Below are 17,202 nucleotides of genomic sequence, written 5' to 3'. Positions count from 1 at the left end.
ACAGAAAAGCTGATGCAGGTGAAGATGCAGAAGCCAGAAGCACCACCACAGCCTACTGTAATCACCCAACAGAATTATCTGCAGCAAAACACTGACATCTTGCATGACCGTGCTGCCCCTGTGTGTGCAGTCTGCAGCCAACAATGCTATCAAACAGATGCAAGGCCTATTAGCTCACATACTCCGTGCAGAAAATGCTCTGTTAGGCAGCCACAGATTTCCCTGTCACAACTTTTTGAATAATGTATGTATAATATCTGTTAGAGAACAAAAAGGAAGGGGGAAGAACTCCAAGTTCACCATTTAAATACTGTATGTCAACAGTTTACTGAGACTCCTTGGATAGCAACTATTTTCATAACAGAACAATAGATATGTACATAAATTCATGATACAAACAGACCTGAAATGATTTGACAGATTATCACAGCATATCAGCATAAGAATTGGGAACAGAACTACTGCTGCCCTATTTTAAATGCAAGATGCAACTTCTGCAATACACATTTTATTATTAAAAAAAATCTCCATATGCTCATTTTTACAACACTACAGATCTATATCAGCAAGTCAAAAAACATCACGTGTTTGATTTTCAAAAACAGACACAATTATTCAGCACTTCAAGAAAAACAGAGAGGAACACAGAGAGACTTTGTTAGCTCAGGGTTTCAACTCAGACATCTCTGGCTTACAGTTGAGTCAGATCACACTATTTTTACATTAGCTATGGGAGACAAAAGCATAAGTTCTTTAAAAGCCCCAAGTATCTATTACTGAGTTTGCAGAGGTTTAGAAAAAGAAAGTATATTTCTGCAGCCATATAGTACTTCTATTGGCTAAAAAATAAAATTAAGTTTAAAAAAATATATATACCAGGCTGTTTCTCCAAAAATTCTTCTTGCTCTTCACAAAAGCATTTATTTGTCGGAGCTGAGAAACTGATGCACATCTTTCAGAGTTGCTTGCATATCCTCATATTCTGCAAATTTGCAAGCATCCTCCAGCTTCAGCCAGCGGAAAGCCTGGTGCTCCTCCGAGAGCTTAATTTCTGTGTTACAATCCTTCACTTCCGCCAGCCAGTAAACAACAGTCTTGGGTTTGCCACGGACAGGATAGTGCAGTTCTTTCCTGTACCCTTCCACAAGAGTGAGTTGACTGGCCTGAAGACCTGCCTCTTCCTGTGTTTCCCTGAAGGCTGTCTGCAAGTCATCCTCTCCTGGATCCACATGGCCTGTCAAGAGCGTAAAAAAATAAATCTCCAAGACAAAAACTAAGATTTTGTTTTCTTCATTTGACAACTGAGAAATATTAGGAGAGAGAAGAGAGGACACAATAGCGGACCAAGAGTCAAGATAGAATCAGAGAACAGAGGTTGCTTTTCAAACATTTATGTCTTGATTTTGCTTCTGTGGCTTTTACAATTGTTGTTCATACTGCATCTTTCAAAATAACCAGTGGCCTGTTAGCATGAGACATCTTTTCTTCACAGCCCTACCCTCCTCTTCTGTAGCACCATGCACCCACAGTGGTCCACCTCACATTACACCTTAGGCTAAGAACTGACTGCTTACTGAATATTTTTCCTTAAGCCAGCATGAAAGGAGACTGCTGATCTCCAGGAGTCTTAGTCCTCTTCCTCAATTTCTTCCTTCCCACTAAAGCTCAAGGCTCCGTTCTGCAGAACTCTTAGTCACGCAAACAACACAAAAACAGTGACACCAGACACTAGCAAATTCCATTTGAAAGGTGAGTTTCACAAAGAAACATTTCAATCTCTTGATTCACAGCTTAGGACAACATCATGAATGCTATAAAATTTCAACAGTATTTTATAGCCAAAAAAAAGAAAAAAATAAAAGTGAATGTTACCAAACAGAACCAAATTAGCTTCCTGCATTTCCTTGTTTCAGTACATCCTAAACCACTAAGAAGTAAATCATGAAATCACTAGCTGGAAAACAACAAGGTTGCCATGCTTCATACTTAAGATTGCTGTACTTCAAGAGTAGGTTACAAATCCTGAGCCACACTAGGAACACTTGGATGCTAAGATTTGGATGGTAAGTTATCAGAGACCACCACTATTTTCTTCTGCACTGGGTCATGCAGCAGTTTACGAGTCTTTTTATTTTTTTTCCATATTACCCTGTGAAGTACAGCACACCTAAATGCCAGTCTTGCCAGTGGCTGTTTTAGTTCTCCAGGACACCCTATTTGTTTTATGTTGCTTAGAATGAGAGTGGCCATTACAAACAAAGGATAAATATAACATATCCCCATATCCCCAGCTGTTTGTATTTTTGTTGAGAAATGTCAGATTTAGTTTTCTCATGAAAGATCCAGACAAGACCATAAATAGAACAAGTCAAGCAAGACCTCAAAAAAGCAATGAAATACGAGCTGAGAGGCTTCAAGGGGGAAGAAAAAAAAAAAGAAAAAAGAAAAAAGCTTTATTTTGCCTCTAGTATCACTCTCTATTCTATTTAGGTGTCTGCATATAGCCACAACTTATCACAGAGAAGTATTTTCTCAGGTTTCACGTACCCAAAGCCACCTTTTAGTAATCAGATTGGTATATGTGGGAAGTTCGTTTTGCTTTGTCAAAAAGTCTCTCTCACATCTTTATGTATCAGAAGCTTAACCATCCTTTTATGTGACACTTTCTCAAATGTAAAACACAATTCTATTTAAAAAAATAACTGCAAAAAACAGCATCTGACACTGCATTTGATGTTTTAGATATTTGAGATCAAACACACAGTAACTCTAAATAAAAATAATTTCCCCTGACTCTCAGCACTGCAAGTCAAAGTCTCCTTCTTTCTGAAGGATATGCATATTTCCAAAGCTGGGACTTTTACTAACAGCTGAGAAAAATAATACACCTAGACTTGCACAACTGGATTTCTTTCATCTTATCCACAGCAAGTCCCACAGAACATCCACAAACAGTGAAGAACCACAGTTAATGACAGTCATGACCTATCAATACCAAAGATGCAGTGAGTTGAGGCAGCAATAAAACTGGAGGCTGGGTTCAATTTCAACTCATAGGACATGGATGCTACCACCAGCCTGCCAGCACAGCGAAAGGTAACCAGCACATCCCACTATTGCTAACCTCTGCCCTAAGCTCAGCAAGTTTCCAGCTTTGAGTGGTATACTCTGCCTACCAGGAAGAGAAAAAGGACAACTGACAGCACATCACTGCAGCTTTCAGCTCCTCGAATTCATTTACACTCATGCAGTCACAATATGCTGAGAAGGAAAACAAAGCCTACATCTCCCTCCCATCAGACTCAATTTGTACCAGGTCACAGTTTTAAGAGCGCAGGTCAGAGTGATGTTTATGTGTGGGAATCGAGGCAAGCACAGTTTAATTCCATAAAGGTTGCTTAGGGAACTTTAAAGATATCAACGTGCAGCTATAGTCATAAGTAGATTTGTATCCTGTGTGCCCTTGGAGAGGTGTCAGGAGTATTAAAAGTTATAATCACTTTAAATTTGTATCTGTATTGTACAGAAGTTTTTGCAACCTGGAACTCCCTTTGAAGACCACTCACACTGAAGAGAACATAAAATGTAACAATGCCTTCATTTTTTTATCTATAAAACTGTTAATGTTATGATCTGAGCGCATGAGATACACGTGTCTGAGACATTTCACTTGCCAACATGCTAGCCATGTTCAGAACTTCTGCATTTCCTGAGAAAGCTTTTCACATGGATCTCTCCTCTCATAATAGTTATGGGTCTTGATTTTCCAGTAGGTTGCAAACTCTTCTAGCTAGGCTTTTAGTGAAGTGGACAGAGGGAGAGATTTGTAAAGTTTTCTCATTAACAGAAGAGCACAGCTGATTTTGTTAGTAGCTTTTTTTTCCCCCAATTCATAAACTCCTGTTTAGAAAACTATTCTACAAAATAAGAAGTACAAACTAGTGGGCAGAAACAGTACTTAAGAAAATGCAGAACGTACCTGAAATACTTCCGTGTTGTGCTTTTTCTGGTACCACCATGTACCACCACATACTGGCTCTGATGCAGCCATAAAACTCCTCATTCTGGTGCCCAAAGAGCACAATTAGCTGTGAATGTCAGCTAGTTAACTGCCCCCAAAGCTAACCTTAGGAGCGTTCAGCCAAATTAAGTCAGAAATATCATTCCTGACACAAGCAACACTGAAGTTATCAGAACAAACATCACCTTTTGGAGGGGTCCAGTGATGGGTCCCATAGGAGGTCTGGAGGAGGAGGTATTCGATACTGTCAGCAGCCTTAGAAGATGGTGATGGCTGCAGTCTTCTGTAGATTATCAAGCCACATGCTCTTACAGCCATGTCCCCCTCTTAACTGCAAGGAGAGCAGCAGAAGAGCACAGAGGATCAAGCACAAATAACACAGAGCTCAAGCAGACAAGCCATGTTCATCTAGGAAATGTTCTCAGCAAAGGCTAAAAGTCATCCAATCCCCCACTGTTATTACATAGATAAACTGCATCTTAGTAACCACCCATGTGAACTGTCAATGTGAAAATGAAGCCCTTTCCTTTTAAAACCAGAAACTCGTGGTTTTAAAGAAAGTTTTCAAGAAGCATGAAATATGACTTGTGTGCCACTTCTTTGCAGTTGCTATTTTACATGCTACACTAGAGGGAGGTAAAACGATAAAAGTAAAACAGAAGCCAGAAATGTAACAGTCTGAAGCTTTTTCTGCAAAAATCTAAAGGCACTGTGCAAAGATAATATCTCAACATTACTTGGGAGTGGCAAACAGAAATAACTGCCCAACACAGATGCCCTGTAGCAGAGAACTCCTCAGGATGTCAGTGGCAAAGCTGAGCTCTGATGCCAGAGGACGGGCGCTCTATCATGTGGCCTAGATATAAAGTGTGATACAAAATTAAAAGCTTCTTGGCGTGCAAGTTAAGCATTAATTTGATGTAAATAGCAACCACATATCTCTGAAGTGACAAGTGCTGGAAGCAAAAAGCTGTGTTCTTAAAGTCCAACAGCAAAGGAGATGAGAAATCCATTTTAAAGGACACAGCAACTCCCTGCCTCAGGTAGAACTTGTTATCTTGGCAGCACCGCTGTTTTCAATAGATGACACATTTACACAGCGCTGCTTTCCCCTTCACCATCCTGTGAGATACCAACCCCATGTGGAGATCAGAGCACAGGGTAGCATCCCACACCAGCAGCAAAGCCTCATGGCGGCACGCAGCCCCCCCGCTTCACTGCACGCATTTCGGCAAGTTCCCCCGCCAGCCGCGCCAAACCCAACCCTCGCTACCCACCGCCACAGCCAGGGCCCCGCGCACCGCGACATCAGCGCCACCTGCTGAGCGAGACGGGGAACGCCGCGCGGCCGCAACGACCCCGCAAGGACGAACAGCCCGCGGGCTGCACAGCCTCCTGCCCGCCGCTTCCTGCCGCGGGCGGAAGGCAGACCGGCAGGTTCTGGCTGTGTCCGGGGAGAGGTCGGGCGGGCGGCCCCTCGAGTGCGGCCGGACCACTCCAAAGGCGGGGAGCCAAGAAGGGGAGCCGGACCGGCGGCCCCAAGGCCCCCGCGGCCGTCACCACCGCGATCCCAGGACGCCACGTCGAGCTGCGCGCCGGAACCAGCGAAAGGGGAGCTGGGCAGAAGCGGCCCGGAAGTCGGACGGGTGGACAGAACAAAACCCGCACGGAACACAGTGCCGCCGGCCCTCACCTGCACTTCCGGGATGGAGAGTGGGCGGGACTGGGGTGAGATTGACGACCGCTCCAACCAATCGCGACACCTTCCCACCTCCCCCTCGCCCCCATTCGCTGGCGATGGGCGCGAGCGTTTGAAGCGGGAAAGACGACGTTGCTATGGAGACGCGGCCCGGGCGCCGCCGCCGCCGCCTCCGTGTCTGCCGCGGCCGGTGAGGGGCCGGGGGCGGCGGGCGGTCTCCCCGGGGTGCCGTCCCCGTTCCCTCAGCCCCGTCCCCTCCTGTGGAGGAAAGCGGAGGTCTGCAAAGAGGGAAGCGGAGCGCGCTGTGATCAGATTGCCGGGCCTCGTTGGAGGACCGCGGGCCGCCTCCTCGGCTCCCGGCCTGGAGCCGTCAGTAAGTGGCCGATCCCTTCCCCGCGAGCTGCGTGCCCCGTGTATCCCCAGAGGAATGCCTGCAGGCTCCTGACAGGGTTGAAACTACAGAGTTGGCCCTTCTGGGAGTAAATGCAGCAGGGAGAGCAATGAGCTGCTCCGGGGCCAACCACGGGCGTGTGTTGTCCCCTCTGGGCCTTGCAGTGTAATTCCAGATGCGCAGCAGCTTGTTTAGGTATAATTATAAAATAAATATTGAGAGCCGTTTGGTAAATCTCACTGGCAGGAGAATCCCAGGCACAATTTTCAAATAATCAGCATCCCGATTTAACTCTGGGATTCTTTTCTCAGCGTGTGGTTGAATATTGGACACTTCCCGTTTCCATGCAGCTGTTCCCAGCAGCTGTCGGGTGTCAGCTGTGGGGCTCTTCTGCTGAGCTCACTGTGCTATTCTTGGTGTGAAGGGATGATTGCCATAATGAACATCTCGTGCAAATTAGAAAGTGTTTGAAAACACCATAACCGACACTGAGTGGTAATTTTTAAGTCTGTTGCAGAGAATACAAAAATTAATCATAAAATGAGCAAGTCAGGCTTGTCTGTATCATTGGTGCAAGAGGAGACCTGTGTCATGGTCCGGCTGTACAACAGTTGCCAGTCAACACCAGAAGTGCTCCCTCCTTCCCTGTTATTATACAAAGACTATAGACGGTTATCTATTAGTAGCATTCAGCTTTATTTCTTGTATCTTCAAAACTGCTACAACACTTGTTTCAACAAAAAAGGTTTAGTATCTCATGTACATGGATGGGGATTTCTGTAGTGTAATCCTGTGATTATATGAATGAATCTGCTCCAGTGATCTATAAATGTTTGAAACAGAGTTTCATAGCTCCCCATCTACTGCATTAAATAAAATTTATCACTTTTTTTTTTTTTAATGGAAATAATATCTCTTATTGTGGAGCTTGTATTTATAAAAGTGCAATCTCTCCATGACCCTGTTCTTCACAGTAATGCACTCATGTCCAAGAGAAGGGATCAGAATAATTAAAGCTGGAGCATTCGATGTGCTACCTTTGAGAAGCATATCAGCTGTTCACTTCTGTAGGGCTCAATCAGACTTGGCTTTGTATCATAGTCTGAAAAGAACTTAGTGCTCAGATGAATAAGAAATAAAGGTAAGTGATTGGTAACATGAGTGAATAAGTTTCCCTTTTCTCTTCTGCAGGATTGTCCGCAAAAATTGGCTTCATTTTGATTTTCTGCTTCTATACTCCAAAAACCACACGGACTCAGAGCCTGTTCTGAAGGCATCTTAGGGTAACCTGTTACAAGTGATGAGTACAATAGTACAATACTTTGGTATAGTTGTGGTCAGAAAAGTTAACATACATACATGTGTTTATGGATTTTTTAGGTTCTTAACATTTGTTTCTCTAAGCTGTGAAGTGGAAAGATTTATGTGATACAGAGTGACAGATAGGAAAACAAGGTGATGTTTAGGCTTTGTATGTTGATTACTTTTATCAGATGCCCTTGAGAATTGTTCCTCATATTAACGGTCAGACCACAGTTTATGATTCAGAATGATGACAGTGGATTACTTGCAGAGTGAAATGTATAGTTGCATTAGTTTACATTTTTAAGGCTTGGAGTGGCACACAAGATTGCTTCACTTCTCCACTACTTCATAGAATCATATTAGAATCATAGAATGGCCTGGGTTGAAAAGGACCACAAAGATCATCGAGTTTCAACCCCCTGCTATGTGCAGGGTCACCAACCACCAGACCAGGCAGCGCAGAGCCACATCCAGCCTGGCCTTGAATGTCTCCAGGGATGGGGCATCCACAGCCTCCTTGGGCAACCTGTTCCAGTGCCTCACCATCCTCTGTGTGAAGAACTTCTAATCTCTAACCCAGACCTCCCCTGTCCCAGTTTAAAACCATTCCCCCTTGTCCTATCACTGTCTACCCTCATAAACAGCCGTTCCCCCTCCTGTTTTTACGCTCCCTTCGAGTACTGGAAGGCCACAATGAGGTCTCCTTGGAGCCTTTTCTTCTCCAAGCTAAACAATCCCAGTTCCATCAACCTTTCCCCATAGGAGAGGTGCTCCAGCCCTCTGATCATCTTAGTGGCCCTCCTCTGGACCTGTTCCAAGAGCTCCATGGCTATAGTGATATTAGTGTCATGTCTGAGTGGTGACAATAAGAAGTACCATTGAAAATAGACTAGAATTCCAGGTAAATATGAGTAGCAGGTAACAGGGTGTATGTGTGCCTTGCTTACGCAAGTGAACAGTACACTGAGATCTTTAATATTTCAGAGTATGAAAGGATTCAGATCAAATGATCTAAGGCTGCTTTATTAATATAGTCTGTGCAGAGATATTACAAGATTCCTTTTTTGCTCAGTAACTGACACTATCTTTGAAGGCCAGTCTTTTCTCTACTTTGCATTGTTACTTAAAGCATCTGTCTAAAAGCTAATTAATAAGTATGAGCATTTTAAAGTGGAGGATCAGCTTCTAGAGCATAATTCTGTGGTGAATTGATTTCCTCACAATACATACAATCACTATTTTCCAGTACTTACACCTGACTTATTCCCTATCTTTGTGCCCCTTAAAAGCTCTATAGTAGTAAAGCAGGAGAGTGATCTGTGCTTTCAGTTCGGTCCCTTTAAAAATATATATACATTGTTTACAGTAAGTACTTACCCATTACTATCAGGCAGGTGCTATAATGCTGAGATTTTTGTAAAAAATTTTTGCTAAGAAATATGTTGAGGAGACCTCAGGTCTTCGCCACATAAATAAAATGAACTGACTTGTCTCTCTTTGACATTAGAACTGCATGCTCATAGTGAATTGTGCCTCCAAACTCACTCCCTTCCTTCTCAAAACAGTGGTTATATTCAGCTATTTTAAGGAATCTTAGGCTTTTGTCTTTGTCCTACTTTCAGTGAAGTTATTCGTAGCTTTGCTGGGAACAAGGTTTGGTTGGGCTTTTGTATCAAACTATCACCTCAAAGAATGCTATATTTGTCTGTATCAGAAAAGAACGTAGTCTCAAAAAAAACAAATTAGATCTTGGCAATACGTGGGAAATTCTAGCTGTTATTTGCTGTGGAATGGTGAAGGTCTTTTCTCTTTTTGCCAGAAGATGGCATTATCATTACCAATTTAGGATTCTTGAAAACCTACTGACACTGCCCTTACTACTTTACAAAGTTATTTTCAAGAATTACATGTAAGTTTTAGAAAAGCTGTCCTACAATAAGAAGTCTGCAATGTTGGATGAATTAAGGTATTCTTTTTATGGAGAGGAAGCCACACCATTCTTTTAGAGCATTAATGTTTAGAAGGCCAGAAGAATTTCACTGTGATTATCCATTCAAACAACTGAATCCCCTGAATTCTCTTGTACAAACCAGACTAAATCTTCTAAAATTTGTCTGCTCTTGAGTTTTAGAATTATCAGAAATGCTGGAACCCATCACCATGATCCTGGCTTGTTTTTTTTCATGGTTGATTAATTTGTTACTCCTTTATTGCTCAATGTGAGTTTTCCTGGGTTGTGAAATAGCTCTTCCAGAAAGGGAGAGACACTGGAGTTAATCTCCTTTAACCATTTAGGTCCAGCAAGATTTATTATAGCTGAGGAAGCAAAAGTAGAGACTTTACTTTCAGGGCTGCCTCTCATTAAGAAGTTTTTTAGTTGCTTTCACATGGAAAAAGCCTTAGCCAATAAGCCATGCAGAGCTGTCTAACTACTAACTGACTACTTACATGTCAGTACTAACCTTCTTGTCTGTTCTGCAGTACCTAAATCATTTGGATGTTCCATATTTTGATAAATTTGCCTGCATGTCATTTCTAGCTGTTTAAATATATTTTGCTTAATTTTTATTTAGAAACTTGAGCTTAAAAGTTTCGATTTTCTCTCCTTTTTTTTTTTTTTTTTTTTTTTTGTGAAGCGTCTCCCATTCCCCCTTCCTTTTTTTTCCCCTTAAAACTGTCATTCAAATAGAGGTTAACAGAGAAATAGATCTCTGTTATTTGGCCACTCTGTTTATACTTAACCTAAACTAAGCACATATAAAGTTTTAAGTAAAATCTAGGATACAAAAATGAGAATAGACAAAGCTGCTGAATTGTTTTAATCTTTAACAGGCTGGTGTCTCACTTTTGTGTTATAGTTGCTCATTTCATGAAAGAAAAGAGGTTTCCCATGGTAGTGCTGTTGCAGCTTTTGTATTTGGAACTTATGTGAGATAGGAGCTTTTCAAAGATATGACTCCCCTTGAAATGAAGTCTGAAACTTCTTTGGTAATTTTATCTACTAGAGAATGTGGAAAATTGTGAGTGTCTGTAAAAAACTTTGTATTTGTCACTGTTAGAATCTACAATCTTTAGGCTTGCTGTCCTCTCTGTCAGTTTTAATTTCCCCCTACAAGAATCCAATAATCTGGACAGTGACTCTGGCTTTACCTCAAGATTCAGAGTCACATAGCATGTGTATTAAATAAGTCCACCTCCACATGATTGTTCTGTCTTGAAGCTTGTTGCTTCTGAGTTAGAGAGAAAAAGACTTAATCTTGGACAGCTTGGTTTTGTTGAATGTTACTGGAACTTGCTAACATGAGAAAGACTTGTACATGCTAAGATCTTAGACTCAACAAAAGAGAAAGAAAGCAGCGAGGAACAGATAGTGGAAGTGCTATTCTTTTCCCTTTTTATGCAACAAATAAAAAGGGAATGGATGCAGACAGCTGCACAATGTATTGCTAGGGAGCTGATGGTTTTTTGGCATACCTTTCAGTGATGCCTGTTGCTTTTTTGGGTTTCCCAAGAATGCAGCTATGGCATTCCAGTAACATTTATAGATTTAGAGAAATTCTGTGTTTCAGATTTCACATAATATTTTGCCTATTCTGTCCAAAATACCCAGAAATGCTCACAAGATTAATGACTTCCAAAAGAAAGTTACACAACAAAACTGTAACTTCATAGTAGCTAATCAGTAAGTCTTCATTTATCAACTTGAGGTGAGGACAAATGCAGTTTTTTCTCCTTTGGTTACTTAACCAGTGATAGCTGAACCACATTACACCACATGCGCTGATATTAAATTGAGTATCTAAAATTAGGCATTTTACATACTGTAGCTTGAGGACAGGGTTTCAGTAGCTCTGGCATTCACCAAGTAGGCATCAGGCGTATAGGAACTTTGCAGCAGTAAGTAACACTGCACTATGCATTTCCTACCCATTATTGTATATTGGTATAATTTTAAAATACATTTTCAGAGGTAAAATATTTGCTTCGTATTTAGTTTTAGTATTGCCATATTCCACAGTGTTTGGCAGACCAAAATATAGTGACTAGCAGCAGAACAATCTTCTAGCCTAACTTGAGGTAATGTTATATGCAGAAATGTTTTCTCTCTTCATTAATGTCTTTGCCAGGATGTTTCATATAACTTGAGTATTTGTCTTGTTTGATTTCTTGTAGGCTTGATCTTGAAGATGGCATCTTGCCTTTATGAATGTCTTTGTGAGGCAGAGCTTGAAAAATATTATCCTCATTTTGCTGCCTTTGGTCTGCAGAAGATTGATGAGCTTGCCAAGATTTCCATGAAAGATTATACCAAACTGGGGGTTCATGACATGAATGATCGCAAACGACTCTTTCAGCTCATTAGAATAATCAAAATTATGCAAGAAGAAGAAGCTGTAAGAGACTTAAGCAAGCAGGATTTTCAACCAAGTGGCCTTTTCATTCAACCTCAGGTGACCAGACCAGGTCCCCGCAGACAGCTGCGTTTTGAGTCCTTCCTCGAGGAGAACAATGGCACAATTAAAGAGTCAGAATCAGAGTCATATGGTTCATCTGATTTCATTGCCAAGGAAGAGAAAAATAGTCTCGTGGACATGCTTGGACGCATTCAACCACATGATTCAGACCTGACCAGATTAACTGTAAGAGATGTAAATAGTGCTGGAATATACACAAAAACTGAACTGAACTGTGCAGCAATTTCTGATGATATTGTTCCTCTCCTGGGGGATTCTGAAACTCCCATCATACAGAGAGTAACTCATATTTCAGGGTATAATTATGGACTACCTCATTCCTATATCAGGTAATGATCAGGTACCTTTGTTTTACATTATTTCAAGTAATTAATTCCTCTCTAGGGAGTTTGTCTTCCTGACTTCCAAACAAGTAATACTAACACTACAGAATTTGTACAGAGCAATATAAAATATAGAAAAGAGGGATATTAATAAGCACGTAAGAGTCTCCAAGTCTGTTAGAAGGAATCAGTTGAATTCACCAGCTGCTACTCACCAAGACTGTCTAAGAATAATCTTCATTATCCTTCAGGATGTAAGGTTTTTTTCTCTTGGTGTTTTGACAAGTCGTCTTTTCTTTTCCCCCCCACAGGACAATTTTGCAAAACTCCGTTTTTCCAAAATAATATGTTTCCTCTTAGTAAGTTTGTCCAGTTTTTCCCAGTATAAATGATGCATGCTGTGATAGCTCTAATTGTTTATAAATAAGTTTCTGAATTGGAGCTTTAAAAAGAAACAATGAATATAATTGGAGCACAATAGACATGCTGGTGAGAGGCATGCTTTGCAGCTGCTCCTTGAAAGTTGATCTGTAGCATTCATACATTTCCCAGTGTTTGCTAACAGAGGCTACAGCTATCTTGAATCCTTGGTAAATTATCCTGGAAACATATTTAAAGCACAAAATAGCTTTTGTTGGCTTACTCTCAGGCACAGTCTAAATTGATTGCCCAAGTCAAAAACTGGAATCTAAAAAAGTCTGAATAAGCTGGCGCTATATTTTAAAACATTCAAACTTGGTAGATGTCACCCAGGTTTGATTATTTAGAAGCCCAGAGACATACTATGTGTGCTATTCAGCGCACCCTCAGGCTTCTGCTTGCAACCTGGCTGGGATCCAGGCACTGGCTGTTTCTGCAGCTAGCCTCCTGAAGATCCTGGTTTGGCAAACAGAGAATGTGCCTCCCTGCAGATGTGCTGCCAGAATATGGTTTCTGCAATGCAGCTGTGGCAGGCTTTTTCTGTAGCAATGAAGAAATTGCCAGGTTTATTACAGTGCTTACGTTGGAAATGATAACTTTGTGCAGAAGTTCCCAGATTCAGGAAGCATACAAGTAGTAGTTCATGAGCTTCTTCAAAAAGGATGTCTATTCAGTAAGAAGTAGTCGCTGATGTAGAGATGATTACTGTATCCATTGTGTACAGAAAATGTGCTGATGAACTCATGCTGAGTGATGCAGTGTGCAAGAGCTTGGAGTTATGGGTCTGGCTTGTGGAAGTGCAATAGAAAGAAGGTGGGAGTGGGAGCATGGAGTTCTCTACATCTGTAAAGATTTGCATACATTAGGAAGGTGAGAGGCAGCTGTATGAGGCTGAAGCTTAGTCTGCGAAGGCGACAGATAAGGTATGTGGACAGGGTGTTGGTTACAACTTCTCTGGAATGTGCACACAGCTGGAAGAGATAGATGCTGTTTCCACAGTGGTTAAGCAATAAGGTAGTAAGAAAAGTTTCTTCCTCTTAACTGGAAGGAAGTAATTCCTTCCATTCCCACCTTCCAAAGGTGTGTGCTAACCTCCTAAATGTATCAGCCATCGTAGTGTTTTCTCTGTCTTCTCTGGAAGCTGAGCCACAGAGCAACAGAGAGAGCAGGATTCATAGTGCTAGCAAGTAAGACATGATAAAAATGTAAGTTCTAATGGTTCAGCTAAAGAAGTCCAAGGTTTTCAATCCCATGATACAGCCATGATCTCAATTGTCTTTCTTCTCTTTTTCTTTTTTTCTTAAGCACATTCTTCTCTGACTAGTAGTTGAAGCTCATCTTGTGGGCTTTCTATATCTTCTTTGACATGCCTGAGTTTCTTTCTCCTGCTTTGACCAGAGTGCATATTCTGCATTCCAGGCCTGGGGCCAGTCTGCTGATTCTTGGTTATCTGATTCCTGCTTTACAAGTGCCCAGCTCCTTCACTGAATCGATTCCCGTGTCACCTTGTGATTTAACCACTCTGAAGGCTAATCTAGTATCATCTGTAAAAAAAAAAGTCAGAAATGATTTTGAATGGCAGAAAGATAAAGAGCTCTTATAATATGCTTAACTGTATTTTCCACTTGCCTAATGGCAGGCTTGATCTTGATTGTAGCAAAGAGGACACAGTTGTTCTTCTGAGCTATTGTTTAATCAGGTTTCTAATGATCTCTTTTGAGATTCTTTTTTTTGTAATGATTTTTTTTAAAGTTGTAAAATGCAATTTCTATTTAAGAAACGTGAACAGAAACTTGAGGTCCGGTATATAAAATTGTGTTCTGTTCCCATACAAAATGCACTCAATTAAATATGCCTCATAGAAGGAGTCTATGCTTATACTCTTAAAAACAGATCCTCCAAGCTTTCATGGTTACCATTCTCCATATCTTATTATCAGTCCTTTCCCCTTCAAGCTTTTAGGAAGAAGGAAGTCTCCTTCTTTACGTCACCAAATTCAGCCTCTGATCATTTGATTGAACAAACTTCAGAGCCTCTGATCATTGATGGACAACAGCTGTTGCCCAGGGATATCCATAAGCTCACACTAAATTTTGAAGCATTTTATTTCAAGTGGTCATGGCCTTTCTTTTCAGGGGAGAGAATTTTCCATCTAAATATAGGGCTTGATCCTGGTCTGCATAGGAAAGCTGTACCAAAATTAATGGGATTCCAGTCACAATAAAGATTGCTTGTGAGTAATCTTTGAAGACCATATCTTAAGATTTATATTTCTGATTTACATGCTTCTTGGAAATTGTGCAAGGCAACAGGAATGATGATACTACAAGCTTATAGCTGCAATTAGATATTGAGTAACTTGCACTCTTGCTGTGTTTTTTGTTTTAATTTAACAGGCAGCTAATATATGTTAGTTTTGAATTGCTACATTAAAAGATTTTGGAAAAGCATTTGTGTAGCATGGCAGAAATACTGTTTTTGAGCAACTTGACCCTCAGTTGAAATTATCTTTTTCTAGTAAGTAGATGTTCTGGTCCAGGCTGAAAATCAAAACTCACTTGTCTGAAGACGCCTTGAAAAAGTCTTAAGTCAGATTGACTACATTTTGGTTGAATTCAGGCATATTCCATATGCTGCATTGCAAAATGATTTCAGCAGCAGATTAATCAGTGAAACACTAAATGACTTCATGGTCCTAAGGTGTCTTGAAGGGATCTAAAATGGACTTGTTGAAACACAAGAGCATAACTTTGCCATGGTTTGAAGCTGCATATTTTTTATGATTAAAAAAAAAAGAAAACGACATAAGACCAAAGAGGAAATAATGAAGAGATGTTTCAAATTGACTTTCAGCTTAGTAAGAGCTTGGTGACACTGTCTTGTTTCCTAATTTACGTCATATACTTGTAACCTGTTTGACAGCCTAAAAAGGAGCGAAAGTAATTATAAGAGGAAAAGCAACTAAATATGGTACTGTTTTCTTCCAAGATCTGATCATACTTTATCTATAATTAAATGACTATGCATGACTGCAAATAATTTCAGCAAAATTAAATTTCATTAAGTTAATTTGTATGTTATGCCAACTTGAATCATAAGTTTGTGGGCACCTGAAAATATGCCAGTCCAGCAACAAGCTCAGGAATGCAGCTGTATAAGCACAACTGTTTTTAAACAGAAATGCACAAGTGGTATTACACTATTTAGCAAAAAAAACAAAAAACAAAAAACAGCAGAAACACCACCTCAAAACAATGAGAGACTTCCTGATAAACATTTAAAGACATAAGCTTCTATCTGATAAACAAACCAACTTTGTTCATGTTTTAGGTTTTCTAGTTATCTGATTTCAAAATGCAAACTTACAATATTGTTGTAGATCCAGTACTTCTGAGAAAGAGACTCCGTGGACAGAGAGTGAAAAAATCAGAGTGTGTGTCCGAAAACGTCCTCTGGGCCAAAGAGAGGAGAGACGTGGAGAGGTTAATATCATCACAGTGAAAGATAAAGAGACCTTACTTCTTCATGAGAAGAAAGAGGCAGTTGATCTCACCCAATATATTTTACAGGTAACTTGCTCTGCTTGCACTTTGCATTTATGGGCCACTTACTTGCATGTTGGGTTAAAGTAAACTGGACTTGGAATTTCAGTAGGAAACAGAAAAGGGCTGTCTGCATTTCTTGCACTGGAATAGATGGTGAGCTTTTCTGTCTGCTCAGCATTGCTTCTGATTTATCCCAGTCTGTGGCAGAAAATCTGAGCCCAGAATTTTAAGCCTTCAAAAGCATGCCTCTTGCAGCTTTCTTTGCATGTGGCAAAATAAAACACTCTGCTACATGCTGTTGCTGCAAGAGAATTGCCTGCTGCTGAGTCTGCTCCAGGGTACTTCAATGAGGAGTTCCCTTTTTGCTATTTCAGCATTGCAGTTCTGATTCAATGAATCACATATTCCCTCATCCCCTCCCTCCCTTTGTTCTCAAATGCTTTTAAAAATTTATTTCTTCTTTGGTCTTTGTTTCTAAATCCCAAACACCTTGTGCTGTTGTGGTTCAGATTCTCACTTTTGACTGACAGCACCAGGAACAGAGCTGATTTCTAGAGAGCAGCAAGCCATACTCACTCCACTGGGTGTTATTTTTGCAGCTTGGGTCCGGTGAACAACTGTCCAGAGTAAAAATCAGTTTGCAGCTCTCTCAGATTCATGTACCACCTTTTATGGCGCAACATGCAGCGATTCCATCCCACTCCCTCAGTCTGACTGGGTGTAATTGACATTTATTCAGTGCTTATCACTTTAGTGTCTCAGTGCTGAAATAACCACAGATTAATTTTGTTCTGTCAGTACTAACGTGAAATTTTGCCATAGATCAGTATAGTCTGAACTAAAGTATGCTATGGCAAAGGCTATTCTGTTCTATAGGACCCAGGAGAACTTCCCTGCTTCCGAATCTTCCAAATCTTCCAAATCTGGCTTCTCATTCTACCTCCATCTCTGGCTCTTGTGGATGGGAAACAAAGGAGTGCAGACCAAATGAGAAGTGGGGCATACTCCAGCTCCACAGTAAGG

General features: G+C 40.9%; 2 protein-coding genes and 1 long non-coding RNA gene across 9 annotated transcripts in view; 1 reads left to right on the top strand and 2 right to left on the bottom strand.

The window, feature by feature from the left end:
* Nucleotides 1-308: 308 nt before the first annotated feature.
* On the bottom strand, nucleotides 309-5,853 carry NUDT2 (nudix hydrolase 2). 4 transcript variants are annotated; one of them, XM_085213869.1, is made up of 3 exons: nucleotides 5,715-5,853; nucleotides 4,207-4,352; nucleotides 309-1,234 (listed from the first exon to the last, which is right to left on the bottom strand). In XM_085213869.1, exons 2-3 carry the CDS (start codon nucleotides 4,337-4,339, stop codon nucleotides 921-923), a joined length of 447 nt encoding a protein of 148 aa, XP_085069995.1. In that variant the 5' UTR covers nucleotides 4,340-4,352; nucleotides 5,715-5,853; the 3' UTR covers nucleotides 309-920. The 4 variants fall into 4 exon arrangements, with proteins under 4 accessions (XP_085069995.1, XP_010726659.1, XP_010726660.1 ...); XM_010728357.4 differs by lacking the exon at nucleotides 5,715-5,853 and adding an exon at nucleotides 5,299-5,708; XM_010728358.4 differs by lacking the exon at nucleotides 5,715-5,853 and adding an exon at nucleotides 5,323-5,708.
* KIF24 (kinesin family member 24) overlaps nucleotides 5,816-17,202 on the top strand; it is a 33,077-nt gene continuing 21,690 nt past the window's right edge. The window contains exons 1-4 of one of the 4 annotated variants that reach the window (XM_010728353.4): nucleotides 5,952-6,093; nucleotides 7,303-7,394; nucleotides 11,590-12,220; nucleotides 16,014-16,203. In XM_010728353.4, coding sequence (XP_010726655.2) covers nucleotides 11,604-12,220; nucleotides 16,014-16,203 — 807 coding nt within the window. In that variant the 5' untranslated portion in view covers nucleotides 5,952-6,093; nucleotides 7,303-7,394; nucleotides 11,590-11,603. Of the gene's footprint in view, nucleotides 6,094-7,302; nucleotides 7,395-11,230; nucleotides 11,494-11,589; nucleotides 12,221-16,013; nucleotides 16,204-17,202 lie in introns of those variants that run through there. The other 3 variants (XM_010728354.4, XM_010728355.4, XM_085213856.1) reach the window with 3 other exon arrangements.
* Nucleotides 11,752-16,178, bottom strand: LOC146542124 (uncharacterized). Its single transcript, XR_014880593.1, has 2 exons — nucleotides 16,001-16,178; nucleotides 11,752-14,178 (listed from the first exon to the last, which is right to left on the bottom strand). It is a non-coding gene; the product is annotated as an uncharacterized LOC146542124 (long non-coding RNA).

This window comes from Meleagris gallopavo, chromosome Z (genome assembly GCF_905368555.1).
Source record: "Meleagris gallopavo chromosome Z, MGAL_WU_HG_1.1, whole genome shotgun sequence".
Taxonomy (NCBI): domain Eukaryota; kingdom Metazoa; phylum Chordata; class Aves; order Galliformes; family Phasianidae; genus Meleagris; species Meleagris gallopavo.
Note: the sequence above shows the minus strand (reverse complement) of the source record. Positions and strands in the feature narration are given on the sequence as shown.

What these genes read in the sequence shown, in the direction of transcription:
- NUDT2 (XM_085213869.1), bottom strand. Translation starts at nt 4,339, where the DNA reads ATGGCTGTAAGAGCATGTGGCTTGATAATCTACAGAAGACTGCAGCCA. An exon ending in TCACTGGACCCCTCCAAAAG is followed by an intron (nt 1,235 to 4,206) that starts GTGATGTTTGTT and finishes CGCTCTTGACAG; the next exon opens with GCCATGTGGATCCAGGAGAG.